Source organism: Scleropages formosus, chromosome 20 (assembly GCF_900964775.1).
Source record: "Scleropages formosus chromosome 20, fSclFor1.1, whole genome shotgun sequence".
Lineage (NCBI taxonomy): Eukaryota > Metazoa > Chordata > Actinopteri > Osteoglossiformes > Osteoglossidae > Scleropages > Scleropages formosus.
This window is the reverse complement of record NC_041825.1, coordinates 11,751,125-11,775,572: the sequence shown is the minus strand read 5'-3', so window position 1 is coordinate 11,775,572 and position 24,448 is coordinate 11,751,125. Positions and strand designations below refer to the sequence as shown.

General features: G+C 41.1%; 1 protein-coding gene across 1 annotated transcript in view; it reads right to left on the bottom strand.

The window, feature by feature from the left end:
- Window positions 1–24,448, bottom strand: part of snx29 (sorting nexin 29) — a 109,999-nt gene that overhangs the window by 55,580 nt on the left and 29,971 nt on the right. The window contains exon 15 of the mRNA XM_018738845.2: window positions 7,137–7,243. Within this exon, the coding sequence (XP_018594361.1) occupies window positions 7,137–7,243 (107 nt within the window). The remainder of the gene's footprint in view (window positions 1–7,136; window positions 7,244–24,448) is intronic.

The window sequence follows — 24,448 nt, the reverse complement described above, 5'->3', positions numbered from 1 at the left end:
GTAATTATATAAGTATCTAGTTTTATAGTTATATTGCTGTAATATCACACTACTTAGTCCACAAACAATTACAGCTGTGACAGGTTGAACAAGTTAGCAGTGTACAGCGCTCTGGGCATTCATTCATCTAATTTATTTGTCTGCACTATAACTTTCAAATAGGACATTAAAAAATTGGAATTAATTTTAAGCGTGAAGGAACCTAATTATTTCTCAGCAAGAGAGCTAATCAGTTTGTTATTACATTGCTGCTCTGATTTATTTCAGCAAATGGCTGTATGTTTTAGCTCTTAAGGCGTGTGCTGCCATTTCCAATTCCACTAAATGGGCTCAAAGAGTTCAGAACCCATTCAGATGAGAGCTGCATGGCTATGCATATTTTCAAAACTTCTGTAACCCTGTTTTCCCAAATCTGCTTCCAGTCCCAATCTACACATAAATCTGCTCTCCTCCTCAGCTTCAATATCTAAATTGAGGCAGAAAAGCACAAGGCCTTGTTCAAAGGAACTAAATTTATTTGTAATTAAGCAAGAGAAAAAGGACAAAAAAAAAAAAAAAAAAAAAAAAAAAAAAAAGGGATCCAGGTTCGAGGAACGCTTGAGCAAACATACCACTTGTATAAATTCTACGTCCACTACATGAACATTCACAAGACAGTGATGGCAAACACATTAAGAAAAAAGAAAACTCCACAGCTAAAATTTGCATTTATTCATTTAGCTGGCGCTTTTCTCCAAAATCACATCCAATGTTAAGGTACTTAATTATCTAAACACTCATATAGCTGGGTAATTTTTACTGAAGCAATTTAGGGTAAGCACCATGCTCAAGAGTACCACAACTACAGGTGGGGATTGAACCTGCAACCTTTGGATCCAAAGGCAGTAACTCTAACCACTACACTATTTTTTTTAAAACATAAAAACAGCATTCATAACAGCTTCAGCAACAGAAGAGATTTCACTACACATTTTACACCTGAGCAAAATTTGCAACGCAGTCCATTTTGTCTGCTTGATGATTGTGTGATGTGTGTGTACGCAACATATTTGTTGCCCAGCACCAAGCCAGGAATCATGGGCATGGGTGTGATGGAGAGGAGGTGTGGCATGTTCATCACACTGAAAGGTGTGGGAACCACAAACCAGACAGAAACTTAAACCCAGTCTCTCCCCAGCTGGCTGTTTGTTTACACAGGACCCTTTGATAATATCAAAAGCCCTCTCTCCCCAGGTGCACATGTGAATATTTCAGATTTTCTAAATGTTTCATTATTACACCAAATCACAAAGGGCAATAAAGCACAGCAGCTGGCAAACTACATATGACATACATTGAGTTTTTACTTAAACTGGGGTTTTACTAGGATACGACCACCTGCGGTACACAACAGATCAAAAGGCTACCAATAAATTGCTTATTACCATTATTTATCTGCCTTACTGTATTTGCCAAGGCAACTGGCATGGTCTTGCTTTTTAACTTTCTGAAAGCTTTCTTCCTTTTACTGCACCTGCGGAAGGAGGGGGAAAAAAAAAAAAAAAAAAACACTGCACACTAAAAAATGCAATCAGTAATGAGTCAGAAATGTATTTAATTTGATATGGCACAGACTTGCAATAACACTGGGGAGACCGAGCTTTGACAGCTCTGAGTGGCCTACAAAGAGAGCTGGACTTGGATGAGAGGATGAGGCGGGGTTCCATGTCTGCAGGCCTGTATCATCCTCACAGCCATTTAACTGCAGCTCAAAGAGCTCCCAGGGGAGCTACAGAAACCGTCTGAGCCGAAAGACCAGAAGTTACAGGAATTAGGCTTCGCTGATTTGGAGGATTTTCATAGCCGGCTTAACCTGCACCGTAAACTATAAATAACGCTTGATTTTCTATTCCCAAAGAAACATGGGGAGGTCTGACTATAAACCACACAGATTCACAATTACTTTCCAAAAAAAGACATACTACATACGGTATCTAAAGGAATAATGAGGTTCTGTACGACCGCAAACAGAAATGAAAATCCACTCACTGCATTTTCATTGTTTTGCCATATAAATGACAGCAACTTGTAATGATAACAGGTGTAATTATATTATTAAAAGTAAAACTTTTCCTGCTTGTAAAATTGATCACGGAAACATGACTGAACAATCTCTTGACATCTTAACTCATAAACATAACGCTATATTAACATCAGCATATTTTAACATATATCTGGCCAAAACGTAAGAAATAAGTAACGGAACATAAATTTAAAAAAAAAAAAAAAAAAAAAACTGAAAATAAACTAAATTAGTAACTCTGCCCTTATGGACTTGTCAAGAGTAAAGCACGAAGGTAATTGCACACTCAAAACTGTAACAAACTGAACGTACCTTCAGTCCGTCACAACTGCACAAAGGGGATAAAATCTGCATTTTGGGTCTAATTAGTATGACCTGCTGCATTGCTTGTCAACTAGTGATTATCACCACGAGCTTCTTGCTTTCGCTAGCATGTGCGTGTATAGATGTTGTTCTGAACTGTTTCAGGAGGGCACGTCTTTATTAAATTTGCTGAATGTAAGAAAGGGAAAAAACACAGAATAAAAATGCAAGACATTTGTGTGTAAGTGTATACAGGGTGTGTGTGAGGTGGGCAGGCAGAGAGAAGGAAGGAGAGAGAGTGTACGAAGTGGGTGAAAAAGAAGAATGCTCAGGCAGGCCCCCCTCCCCCAGGTTATGACTTTAAAGTCATTGAGAAACTGTTTTCACTTAAATGTTCCAATAGCCAATAAAATGTGACAGATTTTGGATTTACTGAGATATGCATAAGAAGATCACTATTAGGGGTAATGGGTGTTTTGCTACAGGTATTAGCAAAGAACTATTGCTACAGGCCATCAGCAGCTTCCATAATCTGCTAATATTCTGTTAATACTGCTAATACCCTCCGCAACAAGGAAAGAAGGAAGCGCTGAGGACAGGGGAAATGGATTTGACAAACAAGCCAACAAAGCTCTGTATGATATTAATTACAGCCTTTCCTGCTTGCTCAAGTGAAGCGCTCTCCAAGCACAGCAGAAGGTTTGAATATTCATTTCGTGAAGAGCTTCGCTAATGACGACGTCTGGATGTCAGGATCAAGAGCCCTCGTCTGACCTGATGACACCACAGGGTTTCTTCGGGAGATACTAGCATGGCAGGAAGCAGAGGGTGGCCATAAAGTTCGTTCCAGGAGTACTCAATGACACGCACACTAGAATCACTTCTAACAATGACATTGTTATTTTGTTAGCAACTTGTGTGTCTTTGCCTAGTATGATCCTAACATTACACATAGTGCAATTAACATCAAATGCTGTGGCATTAGACCTCGATTTTGAGCACATGCAGGCCACAAAGCGCCATGGACTTCATACGTGTGTGTGTGTGTGAGAGAGAGAGAGAGAGAGACACACGTCTGTTGCTATGACAACTATCACAACCATGCAAGTGATAACTGTCCTCTCCTACCACTCCACCCTCTGCTGTCAGTATTCAGTGAGAAAAGTAGAACTTAACCATAACAGTATTGGGCCAGGGAATGGTTCTGCTTTAAAACGGTTTCCCACAAGGTAGAGTCTTACAGCTGAAAAACTTTTCTGAATGAAATGGTTCAGGGGACAGGTAGCACAGATATGTGCAGACCTTCGGAGCGTTCAAAATGGAAAGTGGAACACCACAATACTGCAAGTTAGTTACCACTTCAACAGAGGGCAAACTAGAGGGACACATGATGACGACAGGTGACACAAAGTGTTCTTCCCGTAAAAGTGACCCATCATCTTTCCCCCAATAAACCAAACCACCCAAAAATACCCAGGTTTAGAACGTGTATTAATTAGCTTTTAAATTTAAAAAGAAAAAAAAAACCTCCCTAAATAGATGTAGCCCAGGAAAGTATTAAAAATCAATTATGAGAACTTATGTTCCATGTGGTCTAAAAACAGTTATTTGGGGACTGAAAGATCAAACAAACAACCCATCTTCATTTGGTATACCTTCATCAGGTGTTCCTTGTTTCGATGCTTTAATCCACAGTTTGTATATCGAAATTTCTTCAAACAAACTAACCTCTGAGCCTCAAGCCAGAAACACATCAGTGCTGCAATATGGTTTCATTAAGAAGGTGACTTCCTAAAAAAATACAACATGCAATCTTCTGCTTTAAAGTCACAGCGGCATGCAAAGCTAGTACTGGATTTGCAGATGTATTAAGATTCACGGACGTAAAGCAGTGCAGCTTGAGATGACAGGCATTCTGTGAGCCACTAACAAGCATCGCTGATGGGAAGCATTAAGACTTGGAGGAAATGCTGAGGTGTGCTGCGGAGCAAAGCTCCTCTCGGAGCACCATCAGAGGCAACCAACAGAACTTATTTTTCCAACAGCTGATACAGGCGAAGATCAGTTACAAACTCTCTCGGCTCTTTTCACTGAAGCTAACGACAGAAACTCAAGCTGATCGGCATTCAGAACCTTTTTTGTGAGAAGTCTCCCTCATTCTCAAATGTTAATACACCGGGAGAAACGGGTAATGGGTGTTTTGGAGAAACAGCCTATGCGAATCCTCCTTGGAATAGTGTGCACAGTTCGCACCCTTCAAAAACATTTACAGGTGGTCCCCGAAATAAGCTGAATCCGTCGTAAATCAGGGACCACCTGTACTGTGTATATTCCTGCTGCTCATTTCAGCTTTAATAAATTAAACATTTTAGTGTTTATCACCATCACCCACTCCTTTCCCTAGTAGAAAACACTATGTATGTAGTGGACAATTGCTGTGGATAAGCAGTTTCCCTTGGATTCGTCATTGCATCTCTCAAGTGTTCCTATCACTACTTTGCTGACAATAGCCAGCTCCTCTTCTCTTTCACCCATGCTGCTACAGATGTATCCTCACATATCACGCAATCAGACATCTTGGCTTGGATGACTGATCCCCATCTAGAGCTCAACCTGTTCAAGGCTGAGATCTTTAACCTCCCAGCTGGTCTGTCCACCTGTCGGGACATTCACAGCTATTCATTTAACTCGTGCTTTTGTCCACAGCGACTAACAATGTTAAACTACCTGCAATTACTATTCCATTTACACAGCAAGGTAATTTTTAGTAGCACCTTTCCGTAGGGTACTACAGTTGGAGGTGGGATTTTACCCTGCAACCTTTGTGTCCAAAGACAGCAGCTGTAACCGCTACACTACTAGCTGCCCCATACCCCATGCTAGACTTCTCATTCACTTCATGGGTTAAGAGTCTGGAGGTAACGATCAACTCAAATCAAGCCATAGAGTTCTTGCAGATACATCCTACATAATGCTCACAGGACCCAGACTTATCTCACATCACACTATGCAGCCTCTGGTCCAGGCCATGCTGATGTCCCGCCTGGAATGTTGCACTCTCCTCCTGTCTTGTCTGCTGCCATCGGACCTCCCCAACTGATACAGAATGCCGGTGCACAAGCTGTATACACTGCTATGTGTGTACACAACTTGTCAGTCTGTGTAAAATGTACTCGTTAGTCAAATAGTTAATCATCCAGGTAGCAAAGCAAGATTCAAAGACAGCAGTCAATGAAAATTATCATGAAGAATTTTTTTACAAATTGTACCTTGTTCAATGAAAAAGAGCAGGGGAAAACTGACCCAGATCAAACTTTCACACATTCAAAAAGATTCTCCCCCCCCCCCACCCACTTTCTTTCCTAGTTTAAGCAGTTCAACTATTGTCTTGGATAGCCTTCTAAATACTGCAGAGTCTATTTTCTGAGAAGGTTTGGGTGGGTGGGGGGGCAGATGGTGCAATAGCTAAAGAGGTTTTTTTTAATCCTCGGCAAAATGGATTTAAACGTTTAAAGAACACAAAGCAGCACTGCCATAAATAAGAGTACGTAAAAATAAATAAAGAAATAAATAAAGAACAGCAATCGCAGCCTCTGGAAGGTGATTTGGAGCATAAGTTCTCTGCCCCACATTTGGAATCTTTATTGAGACACACAGCTAAGCAAATGAATGCATGAATAAATAAACACAATAAACAAATACATAATGCATAAATACATCAATAAGTTAAAGGTCACGTTCTCCTCTGCACAGGTAGAATTCTTTGTTATTAAAGACATATAAAATATATATAAATAATTTAGGGCAGTCATAATCCTTGCACTTTCCATTTCATTACTTATTTCATTACTCTGATACATCCCCTGTTCCTGGATTTAATCACAACGCTGACACTGTGCACCCAAGCACAAAGATCCCCATTACTGGCTATTCCTCATATAAAATGGATCCGTGTGGACTGATTCATCAGGCAAATCAATATGTGTAATTCCTACAACTCCATTATATTACACTTTATTATTGTAGCATTGCAATCATCCATCACACAGAACATGGGAGGCAAGCAGCAAAAGGAAAAACAAGAGCGTTAAGGGGTATGAAGCCTGTACGCAGAACACAGATACATGTTTTCCACATGAAATGGGGTGCAGCGGAGAGTACAGTAGATGAAGCTGCTGCCTTCAGATGTAAAGGTCAGAGGTTTGGATCCCGTCTACAGCTGTAGTACCCTTGAACGAAGTACTTACCTTAAAAAGCTCCAGTAAAAATGACCTGGCTGTGTAAACAGGTAAGTAAATGTAGCAAGTTCAGCACTAAGTCATTTTGTAGAAACGTGTCAGTTACACAAATAAACAAATGTAAATGAAATATGACGATTACTGAAGCTGTAGCAGACTAGTCCTGAACAGCACTAACGGAAGCAGTATAGAACACGGTCCGAGAAAACTGGGTTTCATTCTGCTGTGAACTCTCATGAACTGCCTGACTTCTAAATCCTACAGCGTTTCACAGGAAGTTGGAAGCCTCCACACGCTATATTTCTCCTGGCTGAGAACTAGGCCACCCTGGTCTAACTTATGAAAGTGCTTATGGAAGGACTGTACCAAAAGCCTGCAGAGAAGAGCCAACCCTTGATGACTCCTTGAAGTTGACATATTGTGGCCCAGTAGCTGACCAAGTGACTTGACACTGGAACTTGTCCTCCTTCGATGCACTGTCCATGTGTCCATCAAGAACGCTGCCTGTGCCCGTTTGCCATCAGTGCACCCACCTCAATTAGCTTGCGCTCGTAGCTGGAGGCCAACTCTTCGACATCGCTGGCCGACTTGGACTGAGGGGCGCAAGGGGGGCTGTCACAATTCCGCAGCATGGGAAGAGCTGTGGGAAAATGCAAGAGAGCCCTCAGTAGCACAGATTTATAACTGCTACAGCACTAATACATGTCCTACACACATAATTCACCGCTTAAAGCAGACAGACCAGCAATAGCCATGTTTTATGTCAATATCAGCCATTCAATCAAATTTTATTTCTCCAGCAAGTTGTCACAAAATGTTTCAGTCAGTCAACTTGCCAGAGGGAACAATAAACAGAAAAACCCAATTTACCAATATATAAGTGCAAAACCATTCCCTGACTCATTTTAAGAAAGGCATTCAAACAAGACTTGGGGGGGGTTAGGAGGCAGAAAGACACTAAAACAAGAGATTATACACTATAAAACTGGATGTTTTTACAAAAAGGCAAATTTAATGTAAGTTTAAACAAACATCTTTTTCTAAGAATCTGAAAAAGGCTAATTTCTTATACCTGTAAGAACAATCATGTAGAATGTGTACAATTGTTCATGAGACAGAGTCTATCTGGCAAAGTAGCATTTTTGATTGATTCGCAGAACACTTAGATTCTTCAAAAGAATTTTCTTTCCGTTTTCTGATTTCTACAGAAGAATTTCTTGTCTTTCAGATAACCTCCAAAAGACGGTCGAGTGTCTCTCTGAGGCCTGGTGGGGGTACAGAAAAGCCTGTTCAGTAGCTTTAAGATAGTTTTTTTTCCTCCCCCAAAATGGATTTAAAACATCTAAGAAACACAAAGCAACACTGCTATAAATTTTGTCATAATTGAGCATGCAAAAGCTGAAAGCATAAGACACAGACATAACAAAAAACTAAAAGATTAGATTTGGGGGGATAAAAGACAACTGTTGAAATCAATTTACTTTAATCCTGACCAAAACCAGACCTTCCAGACTTGAAGAGAGCGAAATTGATTTTAAGGAAGCAATTGCAGGATTAGTCTGGAAAAGTCTTAAGACTTTGTGTAAGTGTCACTGGACCACACAGTGGCTGGTTTTTAAATAAATAAATAAATAAATAATAATAATAAAAAAAGCCCAATGACAACACACAAAACCATATTGAACAAAATGGATTCTGGGGAGCAGTTTCATAGGATACAAGCAATTTAAACATCTTTGTTACCATCCTCGGTTCCAAGACATCACCATGCCCCTAAACCAGACACATCAGCTCCTAATGTCAGAGACACAAAGGTGCCTTGCTCCCTTCCAACCAGTCAGGAGAACATAACGCTGAAACGGCAGCATTTCGGCAACCTCTGTGGTTTTTTCCCCCCCAATCAAAAATCAAGTAGTAATAACACAGTAACAACTGTCAGGATATTAATGACCACCAATACCTGTAAGCATGTATGTGTAACTTAGAGGAAGTGAACTGCATACAGTAGTAGAAGTGCACACAGTACTACCAAAAAAAAAAAAAAAAAAATGAAAATAAATGTTAAATACATTATTACATAATGCAACATGTAATGTTATAATGTAACACTATTCTTAAACACTCTCAGCCAACCATGTTGAGAGATCCATTTACATTACATTTATTCACTTAGCAGACTCTTTTCTCCAAAGCGACTTCCAATGAACTCTATATAGTGTTATTAGCCTACACACCTTATTCACCAAGGTGATTTACACTGCTAGATACACTACTTACAACAGGTCACTCATCCATACATCAGTGAAACACACTCTCTCTCTGTGTCACTCACACACTATGGGGGAACCTGAACAGCATGTCTTTGGACTGTGGGAGGAAACCAGAGAACCCCCACACAGACACAGCAAGAACATGCAAACTCCACACAGAGTAAGCGGGGATCAAACCCACGTTCTCTCACACCACCCAGGTGCTGTGAGACAGCAGCACTACTCGCTGTGTCACCGTGCCGCCCATTCATTCATTTCAATAACCGTTAGTCCTGAGCAGGGTTGCAGTGACCCAGAGCCTATTCTGGAAGCACTGGGCACAAGGCTAAGTATAACCTGGATGGGATGCCAGTCCATTGCAGGGTAACCCCACACACACAAGCAATTTAGAGGCACAAATCCACCTGAACTACATGTCTTTGGGCTGTGGGAAGAAACCCACACAGACATGGAAAGAACATGGAAACGCCACACCAACTGAGTGGGGATCAAATCCATGTTCTCTTGCACCGCTCAGATGCTGTGAAGCGACAGCGCTACACACTGCACCACCATGCGACCCTTGTTGGGAAGGAGGCTGTAATAATAAAAAAAAGTTATTTAGAAATAAAACTCTACAGTAGCGGTGTGTTCCTAGACAAAAAGGAACAAATTTCTGAATGCAAACGTCTTGGACTAAACCACAAAAAAAAAAAGAAAAAAAAAGAAACCACTGACAGACAGAAAGCATGGTGAAACTTTTTACCTAATGGAAAACATCTATTTACTGAACATATTTTCTTCTGCTTTAAAAGACATATCCTTGGATGGTCCGATAGTGTAACTGTATAACTGTCAAGAAAGTACTGAAATGTAGGTCATCTGAAGCCTCTGTCTGTACTTTGGGTGTGCTGGGGTTTTGTGTTCTCTCTTTACCCTTGGTCTCCGAACATCGTGATGTGACTGATGTGCGATGAAAAAGCCGTTTACTGTTCGGACATCCATCTGGGATTGCGTGGTTAAGCTAAAGTCCATCTCCCCTCCCTGCTGAATGCCATGCTGCAAAACACTGACAAGCGACAAGCGTCCCTTCTCAGAAGCAGTACAAACATCTTCTCTTCGGTTTATGATGAAGGGGCTGTGTCGCCAAGCACTGCTGAGTTCTGTATATTTCTATAAACGTTTGTTTCAGAAGCCGTTTTAGACTAGATATGGGACGAAAATACAGACATTATCTAAGGCAGAGTTCATCCGAGCAGCACAGGTACACTGGAACGGAGTGTGGACGAGTGGGAGGAGGCTGATGGTCACCCTTCCTCAGCTAGTCATGCTGCCCTGAAGTGATCTACACCAGGTTGGATTGCAAAGATAGGCAAAGGAGAAACAGAAGAGATTTAGAACATAAGGAATTTATTTGACATCAGATCATTTAAAACTGTATTTATTCAAGTTTTATGACTAAAAGTAAGCTTACATTATCTTGGCCGTGATTTCAATTATTTTTGTAACACGCTGACCATTTACTGTCTCAGCGCTTAATAACGAAGCTATAAATGTGTGTTTAATGAAACTCCGAAAGGTAATATTCTCGGTGGGGTTTTGTTCCGTTCAGTCACAACACAGAACACAGCACATTAATCGGAGTTCTGAAAGAACAGAGAACATGTGGGGCTGCTTGCGTTTTCACGTGTGCACAAGCACGTTCAAGACAGAGATAAGGAAAAGTAAACAGAGCAGGATACAGTACATGTCCCCAAGGCAAGAGACATGTACAGAGAATTACCTAATTTTCCTTGTGCCTCCAAACCCCAAAGGTAACGGAAAATAAAATCCCAGCCTCACACAGTATTGTCGTGTTCACCTGCCCCCAAGAAACGGCTGTGCATTTTAACAGGAAGCCACCAGGACAAGGTCAGAAGGGAACAGAGAGGAAAACACAGCCAGGACACCACTTGCAAATAGGTCAGGGATATAAACAAATACAAATTTACATGGGAGTCCACACTCTGTCATTGTACGATGTTCCAATACAGAATTCGGGATTAAAGCACATATAAAAATGTGACCAAGTAACACCAATTTCACTAAAATTTTATTAATTTGACATTAAAGTATTTATTTATATTAAAGGAATCCTGTTTAATGCTCAGTATTTAAGTTTGTGTCAAATTTAATTTTAACCTTAATGCCTTTGTCCACTGATACAATGGCAGGTTTATGTGCTGAGCTACGTACCATTATTCACCCATTTATACAGCTAGGTATTCTTACTGTCTCATTGATTAAATGCATGACATTGGGAGAAGGGATCTGAACCCAAGTCCTTTGATTTCAAAGCAATGCCTCTAACTTCTGCACTAGCCGCTGTACATTATGTCAAGATGCACCAAATGTGTAAGAACACATGAAGTTTATAGACTCCTAATTATTTCTGCAAACCCTGGGTGCCTTGGTAACCACACATTCCAAGCACTTCAGTTATCACTTCCAAAATCACCCTGAGCAGATATGAATCCCCAGCGTCACACTAGAGTGCGCAGAGAACCAGTCCACGGGTCGACAGCACCGTCTCCCGCTGCTCCGCTCTGCTGTCCCTGTGACAGACGGGATCAATGAACGTGTTAAACATCCCAGCTGGATTAACTCCCCTCACAGAGGAAGTGAACCTGAACTACAGCAGCCCTGACTTGTTAGCCCAAACACCCCACAGGGTCCGACTGGTGAGTCCATTTCCCTTTTTTCCCTAAAGCTCCTTCTTTTATAGTGAAACTATTATGAGGTAAACATAGGGCACCGTCATCCCTACTGCAAAATGTTGGCTTCCAACAGTAATATAAATTTCAACTCTAGTTCTGCAACTATTAATGCAGGAAACCAGTAAAAAAAAAAAAAAAAAAAAAAAACTCACTCTCTATTGACTATGTTCTGTTCTAAAGCACAATCGTGACAGTCAAAAACCACAGACCATTGAAATTCAGTGACTGAATACATGAAGATCTCACGTTCGTTCATTTAGCCGACGCGTTTCTACAAAGTGACTTAAAACGTTAAGCTACATACAAGCATTTACCCATTTATACAGTTGGGCAATTTTACTAAAGGAATTTTGGGTAAGTACCTCGCTCAAGGGTAAGACAGCTGGAGGTGGGATTTGAACTTGCAATCTTTGGGTCCAAAGACAGTAGCTCTAACCATTACACTGCCATCTGTCTCCACACCCCATGTTGCTGTATGTTTCATTTTCCCCATATGATTCAAGGTAACAGTGGAAAACCCTAGAACTCACAGACTGCACACTATACTGCTTTTTAATCCAGTTCTTAACTACTCAGCTTTGCGCTCAGGCATTTTGTCTGAATGTGTGGCCCCATTCAAGCCACATTAAACTAATTGCACTCAGCGAGAACTCTGGCTTCTCAATCAGGTTAAACCAAATTAATGTCCGGTAAGGAATCACCAGCCGGTGGAGGGGGAAAAACTAAACTAATCAACATAAAAACATTTTTCATTTGACCAGTAATACAAATATGTAATATAAATAGGGGGGGGGGGCATGGTGGGTTTGACCGGGTCCTGCTCTCTGGTGGGTCTGGGGTTCGAGTCCCGCTTGGGGTGCCTTGCGACGGACTGGCATCCCGTCCTGGGTGTGTCCCCTCCCCCTCCGGCCTTATGCCCTATGTTGCCGGGTAGGCTCCGGCTCCCCGCGACCCCACTTGGGACAAGCGGTTTCAGACAATGTGTATGCGTGTAGAAATATGTCAATGGACCAATAACAAACTGCACATCCCTCCAGAATGAATCGTGACGGTTTATTTGCATCCATTTTCTTTTTTTAACCTTCATAATTACAGTAGTGAGTATCCAACAGTTACCTTAAATTAGCAAATTCTACATTGGAACTGAAAAAACTATGTAAAAATGTGACTCAACTTAAAAAAAAAAAAAGCGCACTGTAACACGTTTAATTTGTTGCAGCACCCATGTGTATTTATAGAAGAGTCGTAGTTACTTGTTACGCAACTAAAAGCCACTGCGCTATCAAGCCATTCCCACAAAGCATGGGGTCTTAGATAAGGTACGTGAGTCGGGATTCCAGTTTGTGGTAAAGCACTCATACTGTACACACACACGCGGACACACGATAACACAGGCACGCAGTAAAAGCAGTTTAGAGCCATAGATTCACCAGTGCTTGAGAATGTGGAAGGAATCCGGAGTGCGCTGGGGAAAGCCATTCCTACAAGTACAGGGAGAATGTGGAAGTGACACGGAATTGAAACCCATAACTCTGATGCCACGAGGAGACGGCACTACGCACCCACCGACTCATCCTTCCACCCATCGCACAATGATTTCCACTGCGGTTATTCCCTCCAAAAGCCTCAGATCCAAAGACGAGAGTCGAGTGGGACCTGCTTAACTTTACAACTTCACACTCGAATTTATGTTGCCTACATCCCATCTACACGTGGACTTCCCACAGCACCGTGGTATGGACCGCAGGAACGCAACCGCTCAAAGCTGAACCCAACACTAACTGGAAAGAGGAGGCCTCCAGTCCACGTTGCGAATGGAAACCATGTTAGCATTTATTTTAGGATTCCTGGACTTCTAATTTAAAAAATAAAAACTATTATAGGTTGCATAACTTGAAGCTGTGTGGGACTGTATCTTAAAACAAGATCAGCTTTTCATGGCTATTTGCAAATTGACTCAAAAATGTATTCATGAATATTTGCACCACCTTATCTTAAAAGGGCGAACTGGTGAAAAAAGCCCGTTCGATTACACAGCTGCCCCCCCCCCCCCCCCCCATCATATTCAGATGTAGCCCCCCCCACAGAATTACGTCAATGTGTGAAAAATTAACAAATTGCTGTGTAAACTATATTACTCCGTTTCATCTGATGGATATATGTTTGCATGCTGTGTTCCTTTACAGAATGAAACTGCCAGTAAAAATGTAACTTGGAATTAAATCTGTCAAATATAATCATGAGGAACTGGTTGTGTTTCAACTGTACTTTAAAACAGAGCCAAACTTGGGCATCTCTGTCAAAATTCACTGTGTTAACAGAAGCAGGGAGCTGTGATGCTTAAGAAGTACTTCAAGTGTGGCCACCCAGCACAGAGTTCACAACGTGGATTGAGAGTCTGAAAAACAGACGGAAGAATTCAAACGCAGCAGTAAAGTGATGGGGGGGTTCAAGCTTGCTCACTCAGCCTTCCTCACAACTTTCCAGCAGTGAGGAAATTGACAAACTCCTTCGAGCATCTTTGATATCCAAGCTGTTCACTCCTCTTTGAAAGAGAATTGTTTCTCTCTCGGCTCTCATCTCTGTGCGGCCATCTAGCAGGTGCTGTGGGACCACCTCCTACACCCCCTGCGCATTTCAGGCCCGGCGGGGCGAACGGCAGGGGATGCTGGAGGCTGCCTCTATTCACGTGTGCCTTCCCCATCCCGTTTTCCTACCAATCTACTGTCCTTGGGGCGGGAATCTATGTCATTGAAGCACTTAAGTATTCGTTCATTAGTCGTTCTTTTTCAGCTAATATGCAATATTTGCCAGAAGCTTTTTTTTTTTTAAAAAAATTAAGCAAAACTTGAAAAAAACAGCACTTCACACGCAGCCCTGCTTTTTTGCCAAGGAAGAGCCAACCTCCCGAAAGGAATCGGACACAGGACATAAATACCATAGCTTTAAAATCTCATTTGACAGGAGTAACTAAAGGACCCCATTAAGCTACACTGTACGTAAAGACTGAGAGTGCAGTTCCTGCATTCTCCTTTCGCCCTCTTAAATTCTAGCATTATACTCATGACACTGGTCATTACCCTTTTTCTTAAAATTTTTCTAACACTTCACGGTTTTTAACAAGGTCTTTAACACTTAAGGGTAAATTTGTCTAACACTTCAACAATGAGTGCCCTAGTTTTTCATTTTTTTTTTTACTAATCAATTTCTTTAATGTTTACTTAGATATGAACTCCAACCGTTACTTTCTCAAGTACTGAGACTATCATCATCATCTCTTTTCTTGTATTTTACTGACAAGATTAAGCTACATAACAGCTTGATCCTTCAGTGTTTCCAAGGACCCAAACACTGATGTATTTCCACAGTGATATGAAGGCCACAAGTGCAGCAGACACCTGAATAAAAAGAGCAGCTGGGGTAAATTCCACAACATCTCCAACAAGTGAACATGTGGGGCCACCTGACAGTTTGGCGCGTGGAGCCAAATCATATCACACTGTATGTAACACATGAAGGACGGCAAGTTACATGACTGGCAGATCTAAGAGTCACCTAACATACAGAGGAGTATATATTTATTTAAAAACAAAATAAATAAAGTGTAAATCTCTTCGATACGCTGCAAGCCACAACGCCTTTGCACCGGTAAGCCAGTCTCCAAACCTCCCTGTAGCGCACTGACATGAGAAGTGTCAGAAAGCTGTTGGGGAGGTTGTCACACGGTCGAAATAAGCATGTAGTAAAAACATAGGAGGCACGAGCACACTATTCTTAATTTACTGCACTGTGACAAAGAGGCGACGGCAGACAAATAGGTAGCTTCACGGGTCTAATCAATCACTGGAACAGCTGTGGTGAAAGTGTACAGTTTGAGAGCTCCGGCTGCTGACAAGAAGCACAACAAATTGAGAAGGGAGGCAGGGAGACGCTCTGGGAGAGACTGAACACAGACGGTAGACTGTTACAGCACGGAGATTAGGGAGGCAAGAACTAGAACAGACTAATCTTGTGTGACACACCTATTATTTCCTTTGCATTTAACTAAGGACCACTAACCCAGCCGGTACGGCTGCCTCTGAAAATAGGAGGAAGTGACACCATTCTAACAGCAACTTAATTACCTGTGTAGCAAAGGAGAAGGGAAAGGTGCTAAACTGAAACTTGTCTCAAAACCAAAGAAAAAACTAAGGCCATTTTATTTGAATGTACACACATTACACTGAACATGGCACATAAACCCCAAATTAGTTTCAGTGCTAAATACACAATAGTTAACTGTATTATGTCTTCATACCCCCTTTATACCATATGTTTAATTTTGACTCCCTTCAGAAACATGGCCCCCTAAACTGCATATTCTCAGCAGAACTCACAGAAGCTAAACCCTGCAATATGCATTGGCACATTCATGATTTGTTTTGCTTTATAGATTTAACGTGTCCAGTATTGACTCGTGGCTGAATACTTATTTACCCCGGCGAAGTCGCTGGGAGGTTATGCAAACATAAAGAATTGATGCTGCCATCTGTGCGGAACAATGATGAAGCATTCTGCATGAAAACAGGGAGATAGAGCCCGTTGTCTGCAGCAATGTCTTCCGCTGAATAGGGTTTGGTCTCGAGCGCAACCTCATTCATTGTCTCTTCAAAAGTTGATAAGAAAAGCCTTTCATTACATATCAATTGAAATGTGTTCAGTCACTGATATAGAATATTAAAAAAAAATACTGACACTGTATCACATTAGCAAGTATAATTTAGACATTTTCAGTTTTCGGGGCCATTCGCTTAGACGGCAGTATCTTCACTGACAGTACACCCATTGATATTAGGATCTTATCAGTCACCCATTATGAAAGCAACCAGCCTGACACTGTAGTAAATGAGACTTCTCTCCCTCCGCTCAAAGTGCTCCTCAAAAATAGAAAACAACGAATTGTATAATTTTAGCAAGAGAATGCTTAAAATAGTTTCAATTAGAGGCATCCCTTGATTTGCAAACTCTTTGTCAAATATTTTGACACAACACCTCTTGGCTTTTGATATCCAATCTTCGATTTATGGAACAACAAAATCATATAGTGAAATTCATCTGAAACATTTAAAAGAGAAATGCATTATGGAAGTGCAACAATGTACTGCTGTTGACACTATGTTGCTTTCAACTAAATATAGAGTTCATTTTAAAAATATACTGCCTAGTACCATACCAAATAATTACCTCATTAAATATCTTGCACTATATGCCCTATATGGCACAGACATCCAAGAAGTAACAACAATTTTGTTGCCCTGTATGTGTAATTCATCTATAGGAGGAATGACATTAAAATTGACTTTGATTTGAATAAGGAAAATCAACTTGCAGTGTTAAGCTACCTATAACTATTTACCAAATTTAAGAATAGTACCTTACCCAAGAGTACAACAGTTATAATGAGTCGAACCAACGACATTCTGATCCAAACCGAGTAACCCTAACCGCTACACCAACACCCTAAACAACCCTCAGGACAAAAGGTAGTTCTGGCCCAACTGCATTTGTAAGTTGAGGACGCAGAGTAGACAATATATTTGTTCTACTTTTCTTTTTATATGACAAAATCATACCACAGCAGATTACTTGGTATTCACACAACTGTGAAGTCTTCAGAATATATAAATATGTAGTTAGCTGTATTGTTTTACATCAAAAAATTTGTCTTTGTGTGGCATGGACCTTCCCTGGAGAAAACATTAAAGGTGATCCATCAGACTTACTGGCATAAATCATGCAAGAGGGCAAGAAAACCACGAGTTTGTCACAGTGCTCCCAAACAAAACTGTTTCTGAGGTGGGAGTAGGGGGTGCAGGAGGGGGACAATAATTCCTAGGAAAACAGAACAGGCTGCATGGCCTCCTGGTACACGATGAAGTGAAAGGGTGACCCGGCCAAGCTGACCCAGGGGCCGTGATCCTCTTGCAGAGTGACAAACGGCAGCCCTGCCGTGGTGACAGGACAACCGAGTTAGCAGGATGTCTGGGAGCAGATAACTAGCATAGCAACCATACATGACCAGATGGGGACAAATTATAACCCTTCAATCAAATGTGGTCAGAGAGGCTTTTACACCCTGGTTAGCAACAGTATTGCATCCACCCACTAATATGGCAAACAAGATATAAAATTGCACGTACGTGATGAATAGAAAAAATTCACAAAGACAAAAAAAAAAAAAAAAAAATTATATACGGGAAACCAGGCAATCACCGCACCAACAGATCAGTAGAGAAGGTGCCGATGTCTCAGTGTCATGTCTTAGAACTCTGTACCCATGTCACTTCTGTCTTTAACAGAACCGCTTGTCCCATACGGGGTCGCAGGGAACCGGAGCCTACCCGGTAACACAGGGCGTAAGGCCAGAGGGGGAGGGGACACACCCAGGACGGGACGCCAGTCCATCGCAAGGCACCCCAAGCGGGACTCGAACCCCAGACCCACCGGAGAGCAGGATTGTGGTCTTTAACAGCTTGTCCACAAAATCTAAACAGTGATTCTCACATTACAATATTAACTCTTTGCATAAAAACGTGAAAAAAGCCAATTCCAGAGGCCTGTTGAATCATAGGGGAGTACAATTATTATTCTAATTTTTCCTGACAGGCTGGACAGGCCTGCGTTGCCATTTAAATCCACCCTCCCGTAAGAATTTTCTATTTTCTTTTTGTTGCACAAAAATTTTATAAGCACTCAGTACTGTGCAGAAACAAAGTATTTCCCGTCTGGAAACATTGTTTGATTTAAAAATGCACGCTTATGTGGCCAATTTGCTACATGGAAATTGCCAACCGTGGCCTTAAGGAAAAAATTGTTTGTGGTGACAGCGAGAGCACTTCTACAGCTTCTCACTGCAACTCTCAACACAGCAGGACTATGATTTAACAAAATCACTGTCTCAAACCAAAGTAAGGAAGCGTCATCTGCCAACTCAAACCACTGTGTACCAAATGTTAAGGCTACATAATACAAACAGGCATAATTTGTGCAGCGTTTATGTGATTATTTATCAGCTATTACTCTTTAAAGCGCTCTGTGGACCATGGTATGTGCAGTTTACATACTACTGAGTTCACAGACTTAACACACTTTTCCATTTTTCAGTGTACAAAATCTACTCAATATATCCCACACGAGACTGGCGACTAACTTACACAGTTCCCGGAATGAAAGCCTTATTTAATCGGGAACTGCATAGTTCAAGGACCGTTCCTATACAAACTGAACACTTGAAATTACAAGCTACTGTTTTTGCAGACATAAACACAGCATAAACAGAAAAGGTTTTACTCAACGTTTAATCAGAAACGGTTAACTGAAATTTGACTTAATTCAAAACAAAGGGACAGCTCTCTCTCTCTCGCTCTCTCGCTCTGTCTCAAACATCTCCAACTTGTCCTTGTGATTTTAACTACTAAGGGAAATGGAATGAAAGCGGTTATAGGCATTTGGAATGCTTTCACCATCTTTTTTTTTTATATACAGTATTTCATGTATATTTTATTGCGCATGGATTGGCAAGGGGAAGAAGAGGACAGAATGAAAGGAACAAGGGGAGGAAACAGCAGGACAACACAACAAGAAGGGTGTGGAAGACTGAATTAGAAGCAGGAAAGAAACTGAGATAAAGAAATGAGAGGTAAAACAGGGAGACCAAAATCTCCATGGGAACCCTGTTGAAAACCAGCGGAAACACCTCCACAACACTTATCCCAGCCCAAACACAATACTACCTTACAAGAATCCTCTTCACATGTGCTCTTCTCCTGACCTATAGATGTATGCTTGCCTTGTGAAATTAATACATGAAGTGCACAAATTTACTTCCTATAAGTGAAAGTAGGGTGGAGGCCAAAATGTAGTTTAAATATATTATTTTTGTTGACTTCAAAGAAGCTAATAGGCTTATTTTATTGTAAAGGGAACACCCTGGGATCAGCCTTCCATTTCCTAAAAACCAACTTTTTCCTAAAAAGTCAACTTTTTCCTCAACCAAGAATTAGTGTTTTGACCTAGTACACTGACCCATCATTGCCATATGCAATTACCAAAAAAAATTAAAAAATAAAAGAAAACAAACTTATGAGAACCCAGACTTGCAATGCTTACAAAAGCCATACTTATATTATTTTCAAGTCCCAAAGTTTGGTTGAGATGTGAATGTTCCAGTGAAGTTGAAAAGAAAAAGCAGAAGGCAACAGATTTAGAAATGACAGTGAATATAATAGTCCAGCAAAAAAATGTAAAACTGTACTATATATTATTCTATACTAGTATTATTTAAGATGAATGTGTGAAATTAATGAAAAATATAACAAATCCCTACTATAAAAGGTTGCATTCAGTTACATTGTTTATATATCTTTATGGTTCATATAATATTGTGTATGATGATTTGCAACTCAAAGTCATCTAACAAAAAGGTCATCGGAAGGAAACCCCATCATAATTCTAGGGCTACCTGCATAACGATGCAAGATTAACTTAGTTATTCAGCAGATAAGTTGTCCAAAGCAAAATACACACCTTACAAGTTCTGCTGTTTGATAGAACTGGGCAGATTAAGAACACCGAGTACATTCACAGTACAACAGCAGGGCCCAGGCGTTTTATAACCACACTACCTACAGCATGATGTGAACATGTCCATCTGAGGAGATCCTAAAAAAAATGGCAAGGCCTATCAACACCTGGAAGGCCAGACTCTGCAATGCCATCTGTTGCTTAAAGATACAACTAAAGAGTGGGTGAGGGGCATTCGTCTACCAAAACAAAACGTGTCCAAGATTTTTATAAGGAGATTGTTTAACTATGCTTTTTCTTTTTATTAAATTACTTACTCGCTGTTAATCACAGACATATTTAAACATATAAACATGTATACTCATGCATATTTATTTAATCAAAAGGCAGTACCATTTAAGATTTAAACTTGCACATCATGCCCAGTTGTTCCTGACTATATAATAGCTTTATTATTTACAATCCTGAGAACTGTAGTTATACAGTACAAAAAAATTATATAAATCTAAAACTATAGATGTATGCATGTAAGTTTTCCCATGATGAAAGCTTTGTCATCAATAATTTGTGGAAATCAAAAACCTTCTTACTCCAAAGCTTTTAAACAATTACACTATCGCAGTGCCTGGAGCTTTCTCAAGCAAGCCACTTCAATGTAATATTTAAAAGTGATGCTAAATGAGAAGCAGATCATACCAACCAACAGTGCACATATTTAATCTAATTACACTACCATAGCAAGCCTGTCTATAAATCTATGCGCTTTATTTCAAGTTACACAGTTTCAAAATCTGCACGGAAATATATGAAGTATTTGAAATGTACAATTTTATTTGCGGCTCAGCACGCTGAGGTGACAGATTGCCGGTGCCTCACTGCTCCTGGACCGTGCCTCTCGGTGGGGAGCTGCCATGTTCCCCCACACTCGTGTACATTTACTCCCAAAGTCTTAAGATGTGTTCAGAGGAACTGGCCACTCTATATTGTCTGTAGTGTGTGACTGTGTGAGTGAATGAGTGTGTGTGATTGTCCTGCAAAGGACTGACATCCCATGCAGGGTGTAATCTGTCTCACACCCAGGACAGGCTCAGAACTACTGTAACCCTGCATGAGACAAGTGGTCAACTGCAAATTAATTAATTCATTCAATTAATTCTATTTCTGTTTTTTTGGTTTCAAGTGTTAGAACTGTGAGAAAATTGTGGATAAACGTAAAGGACAATTAATAAACACAACTACAAGCCGGATGACAAATAATACTAACTATTAAAGGCAGAATAATACTAGAATAATAAAGTTCGGTATTAAGTAAAACAATTAAAACAGATACTGTTCATCTTTAAATCTTTGATAAGAATTCCTCCACATGACAAGATTGCTTTACTTAAGGATAATCTAACAATCTTAATTTCCATCTAATTGTCATTCAGTAATCATAGATAATCAAGGCTATAAAAGGAAGTGCAATCACTGTGTCAATTACCAAAAGCTGACACTGGGACAGGAGTGACAGCACCCTTCAAACGCACCACGACTCATCCTTGCTTTCATCGCTGCCGATGTTACACAGAGGCTTTATCCATTCTATATTATGCTTCCAGCCATTTCGCTTTACGAGTAATCAGTGGCAAAGCTGAGGAGGCTCAAAGCAGAGCTCATTTCACAAGGTCAACCCTCCACCTCCTTAAACATCAGACATATGCACTTAACAGCTGTTCAAAAAGAAGATCAGAGATCCACTGCAGACTGGACCGATTTTCCATCTGCCTCATATAACTATTGCAAAACAAGTCAAACATGGTGGTTCCAGATGTCAATAGTCTCAGTCAATCCAGAAGAAGGGGGTAAAACAAACAAAAAAAAAAAAAAAAAAAAAACTGCAAGAGAGACATGACACAAGGTTGTGATTAAAGGCAGACGCCAGCAGGTGCGCATCCATGCGGGCGAAGGTAAAGCAGCTCTGGGAAAGCTCGGTGAAACGCTGCATGAGGGTTGCAAGGGCCATCTCCACCGGCTGCACTCTATTGCTTCTGCGCTGTCAGATCTCCATCTCAGCATCAGGAGAGCAAGTCCTTGCCACGGTGAGCGATTATCTCAGACACAACGCAGCCAACACTGCCGCAGTCGGGAATAATTAACACGGGAACGCGTGCACCCGCCGGGGACTTTGTTTTTCATTTCATTATCGCCTGCCGCACAGTGCCTGGCGAAGACCCAGAGTAGCAAGGGCGCTGTGAGGTAAAGGGTCAGGAACTCTTGAAGCAGAGAGCTCAAGACCTCGAGAGGGATACCACTACGCCTCACCGGAGACGCTGCTCATTGAGGACTCTTTCGACACCCGTCACTATCTATGCAGCTGTTACTTCATTTGTGATTGGCTGATGGGCACTGACTTAGTGCCAAGGGCAAAAGTAGAATATCAACAGCGATGTAAAGCATATGTGCCCAGAGTCACTTTACGGGTGCATCCTCTCTCTGCATGTCACAACTTTTTGTGATTCCCAGCTAATAAGTGCAACCACTCAGCTTCTAAATTACTTTGAACTTACTGAACTTGCGGGATTCATTAAAACGTTACGTGTCACCATGGGTAGATGCAATCTCCCTGCTCACCAGATGTTATGTGCTACTTGCCACCGAGTGCCAGTCCTGAATCCATAACCAGACAACCGCAATGCGGTGGAGCCGAGTTGTTATGGACACCGCAGGGATGCGCACGAAAAGCCAGAACCCCAGGCACAGGCACCTGTTGAGGTGTGATCATTTGTGCAGATGGGCGGAGGACCAAAAAAGAGAAGAAAAAAAAAACAGCCTGAGGCAACAAGTAGAGAACACACAATATGCCCTTCCAAAAGGCCAAACCTCAAAAGTCTGCCCAGAGTGAACTCCTGCAGACCAGGTGAGGTGACAGGTTGCCCTCACTTACTAATCCTCCCGAGACGAAAAGCAAACAAACCTCGCATAATTGAAGAGGGGAAAAGTAGCCACAGGGGAGATATTAAAGTGCTGTTTAACATAGAGGTGTTGATTAAAATGTTTATTAACACGGAGCAAGGCGAGCGATTGGACCTGGCTTTCTGCATCATGCGCCACCTGGATCCACCTGCAGTGGGCCCAGCGCCCCCTCGCACCTCTCCTCCTGCGTAAACACACAGCTTCTGTTTTGTGTTAAAAAAGAAAAAAAGAAAAAAAAAAAAACCCACCCATCAACCTGCTGTAAGCTTATCCCTCCAGATGAACACAAACACTTATCTACTTGTTTCACTTACCAAACAGGTACATTTCAGACACCCGGTCCAATAGTAAGTGTGATTTAATGTTTTTGATTCTTTTCTTCATTATTCTAAATACTCTCATCTATACTCTCCTTGACTAGAAATTAACTTACTGCTTGGATATCCTTGTGCACTAAACTCTCAAAAACCTACTAGGGATCAAATTCAGTCATAGCCATATTTGAAAATACAACTGAATTTCCTTGAAGATGCTGAAATGACCACTGAGGATACACCCCTGGCTGTAAGGACCCATTTCAGGCTCGACACTATAATGATTACAGATTATAAAATATACAGTGGGTCCCCTCCCTCCCAGTATCATCAAGCCTACACGTTTCAAAATGAGTACTGCAATATCCTATATGATTCACTCCAATGTGCTTTTTATTAACATACTCCATCTGCAATGTGCGTAGAGACAAAGCTGTTCCAGTGACTGAGTGGGCTTGTTAAAATCTGCTGTCACACTGGTGACCTTGACAACACACAGAATTAGAGTACACAAATACTACCTTTCAGCAGTTTTCCTTCTCCACCTCCCTATTTGCTGTCTGCTGCTCTCAGGATTATCATTAACACCAACCTCAGCTGTGAGATGGTACAGTAGTGGTCTGACTGTACTGCAAATATTGTTTCATTCAGTCACCAGATACCTATAATGTGTGTAGTTTTGCTTGTTATTACTGACCAGAAACTTCTGAATTATAAAGACGAGTCCTGAAGAATTCTGCAATGACTGACGGCCTTTTTCTACGTTTTTCCTTGTACCGCTGTCGCACATCTTACTACTACGTATCCTGAAAAGTGGCACTACACAGCTTCAGCATCCTGGGAATAATGGCAGAGAGTGTTACTCTGGTATACAGATGATTGACTGACCGTAGGAAGTGCACTGTAGTGTATTTAGCGTTGTAAGCCCCCTTGGATGAAAAGGTGACAGTTACACACCACACAGTATTAATTGCACATTGCTCTGGAGAAAAGTGTTTGTTAAAAGAAT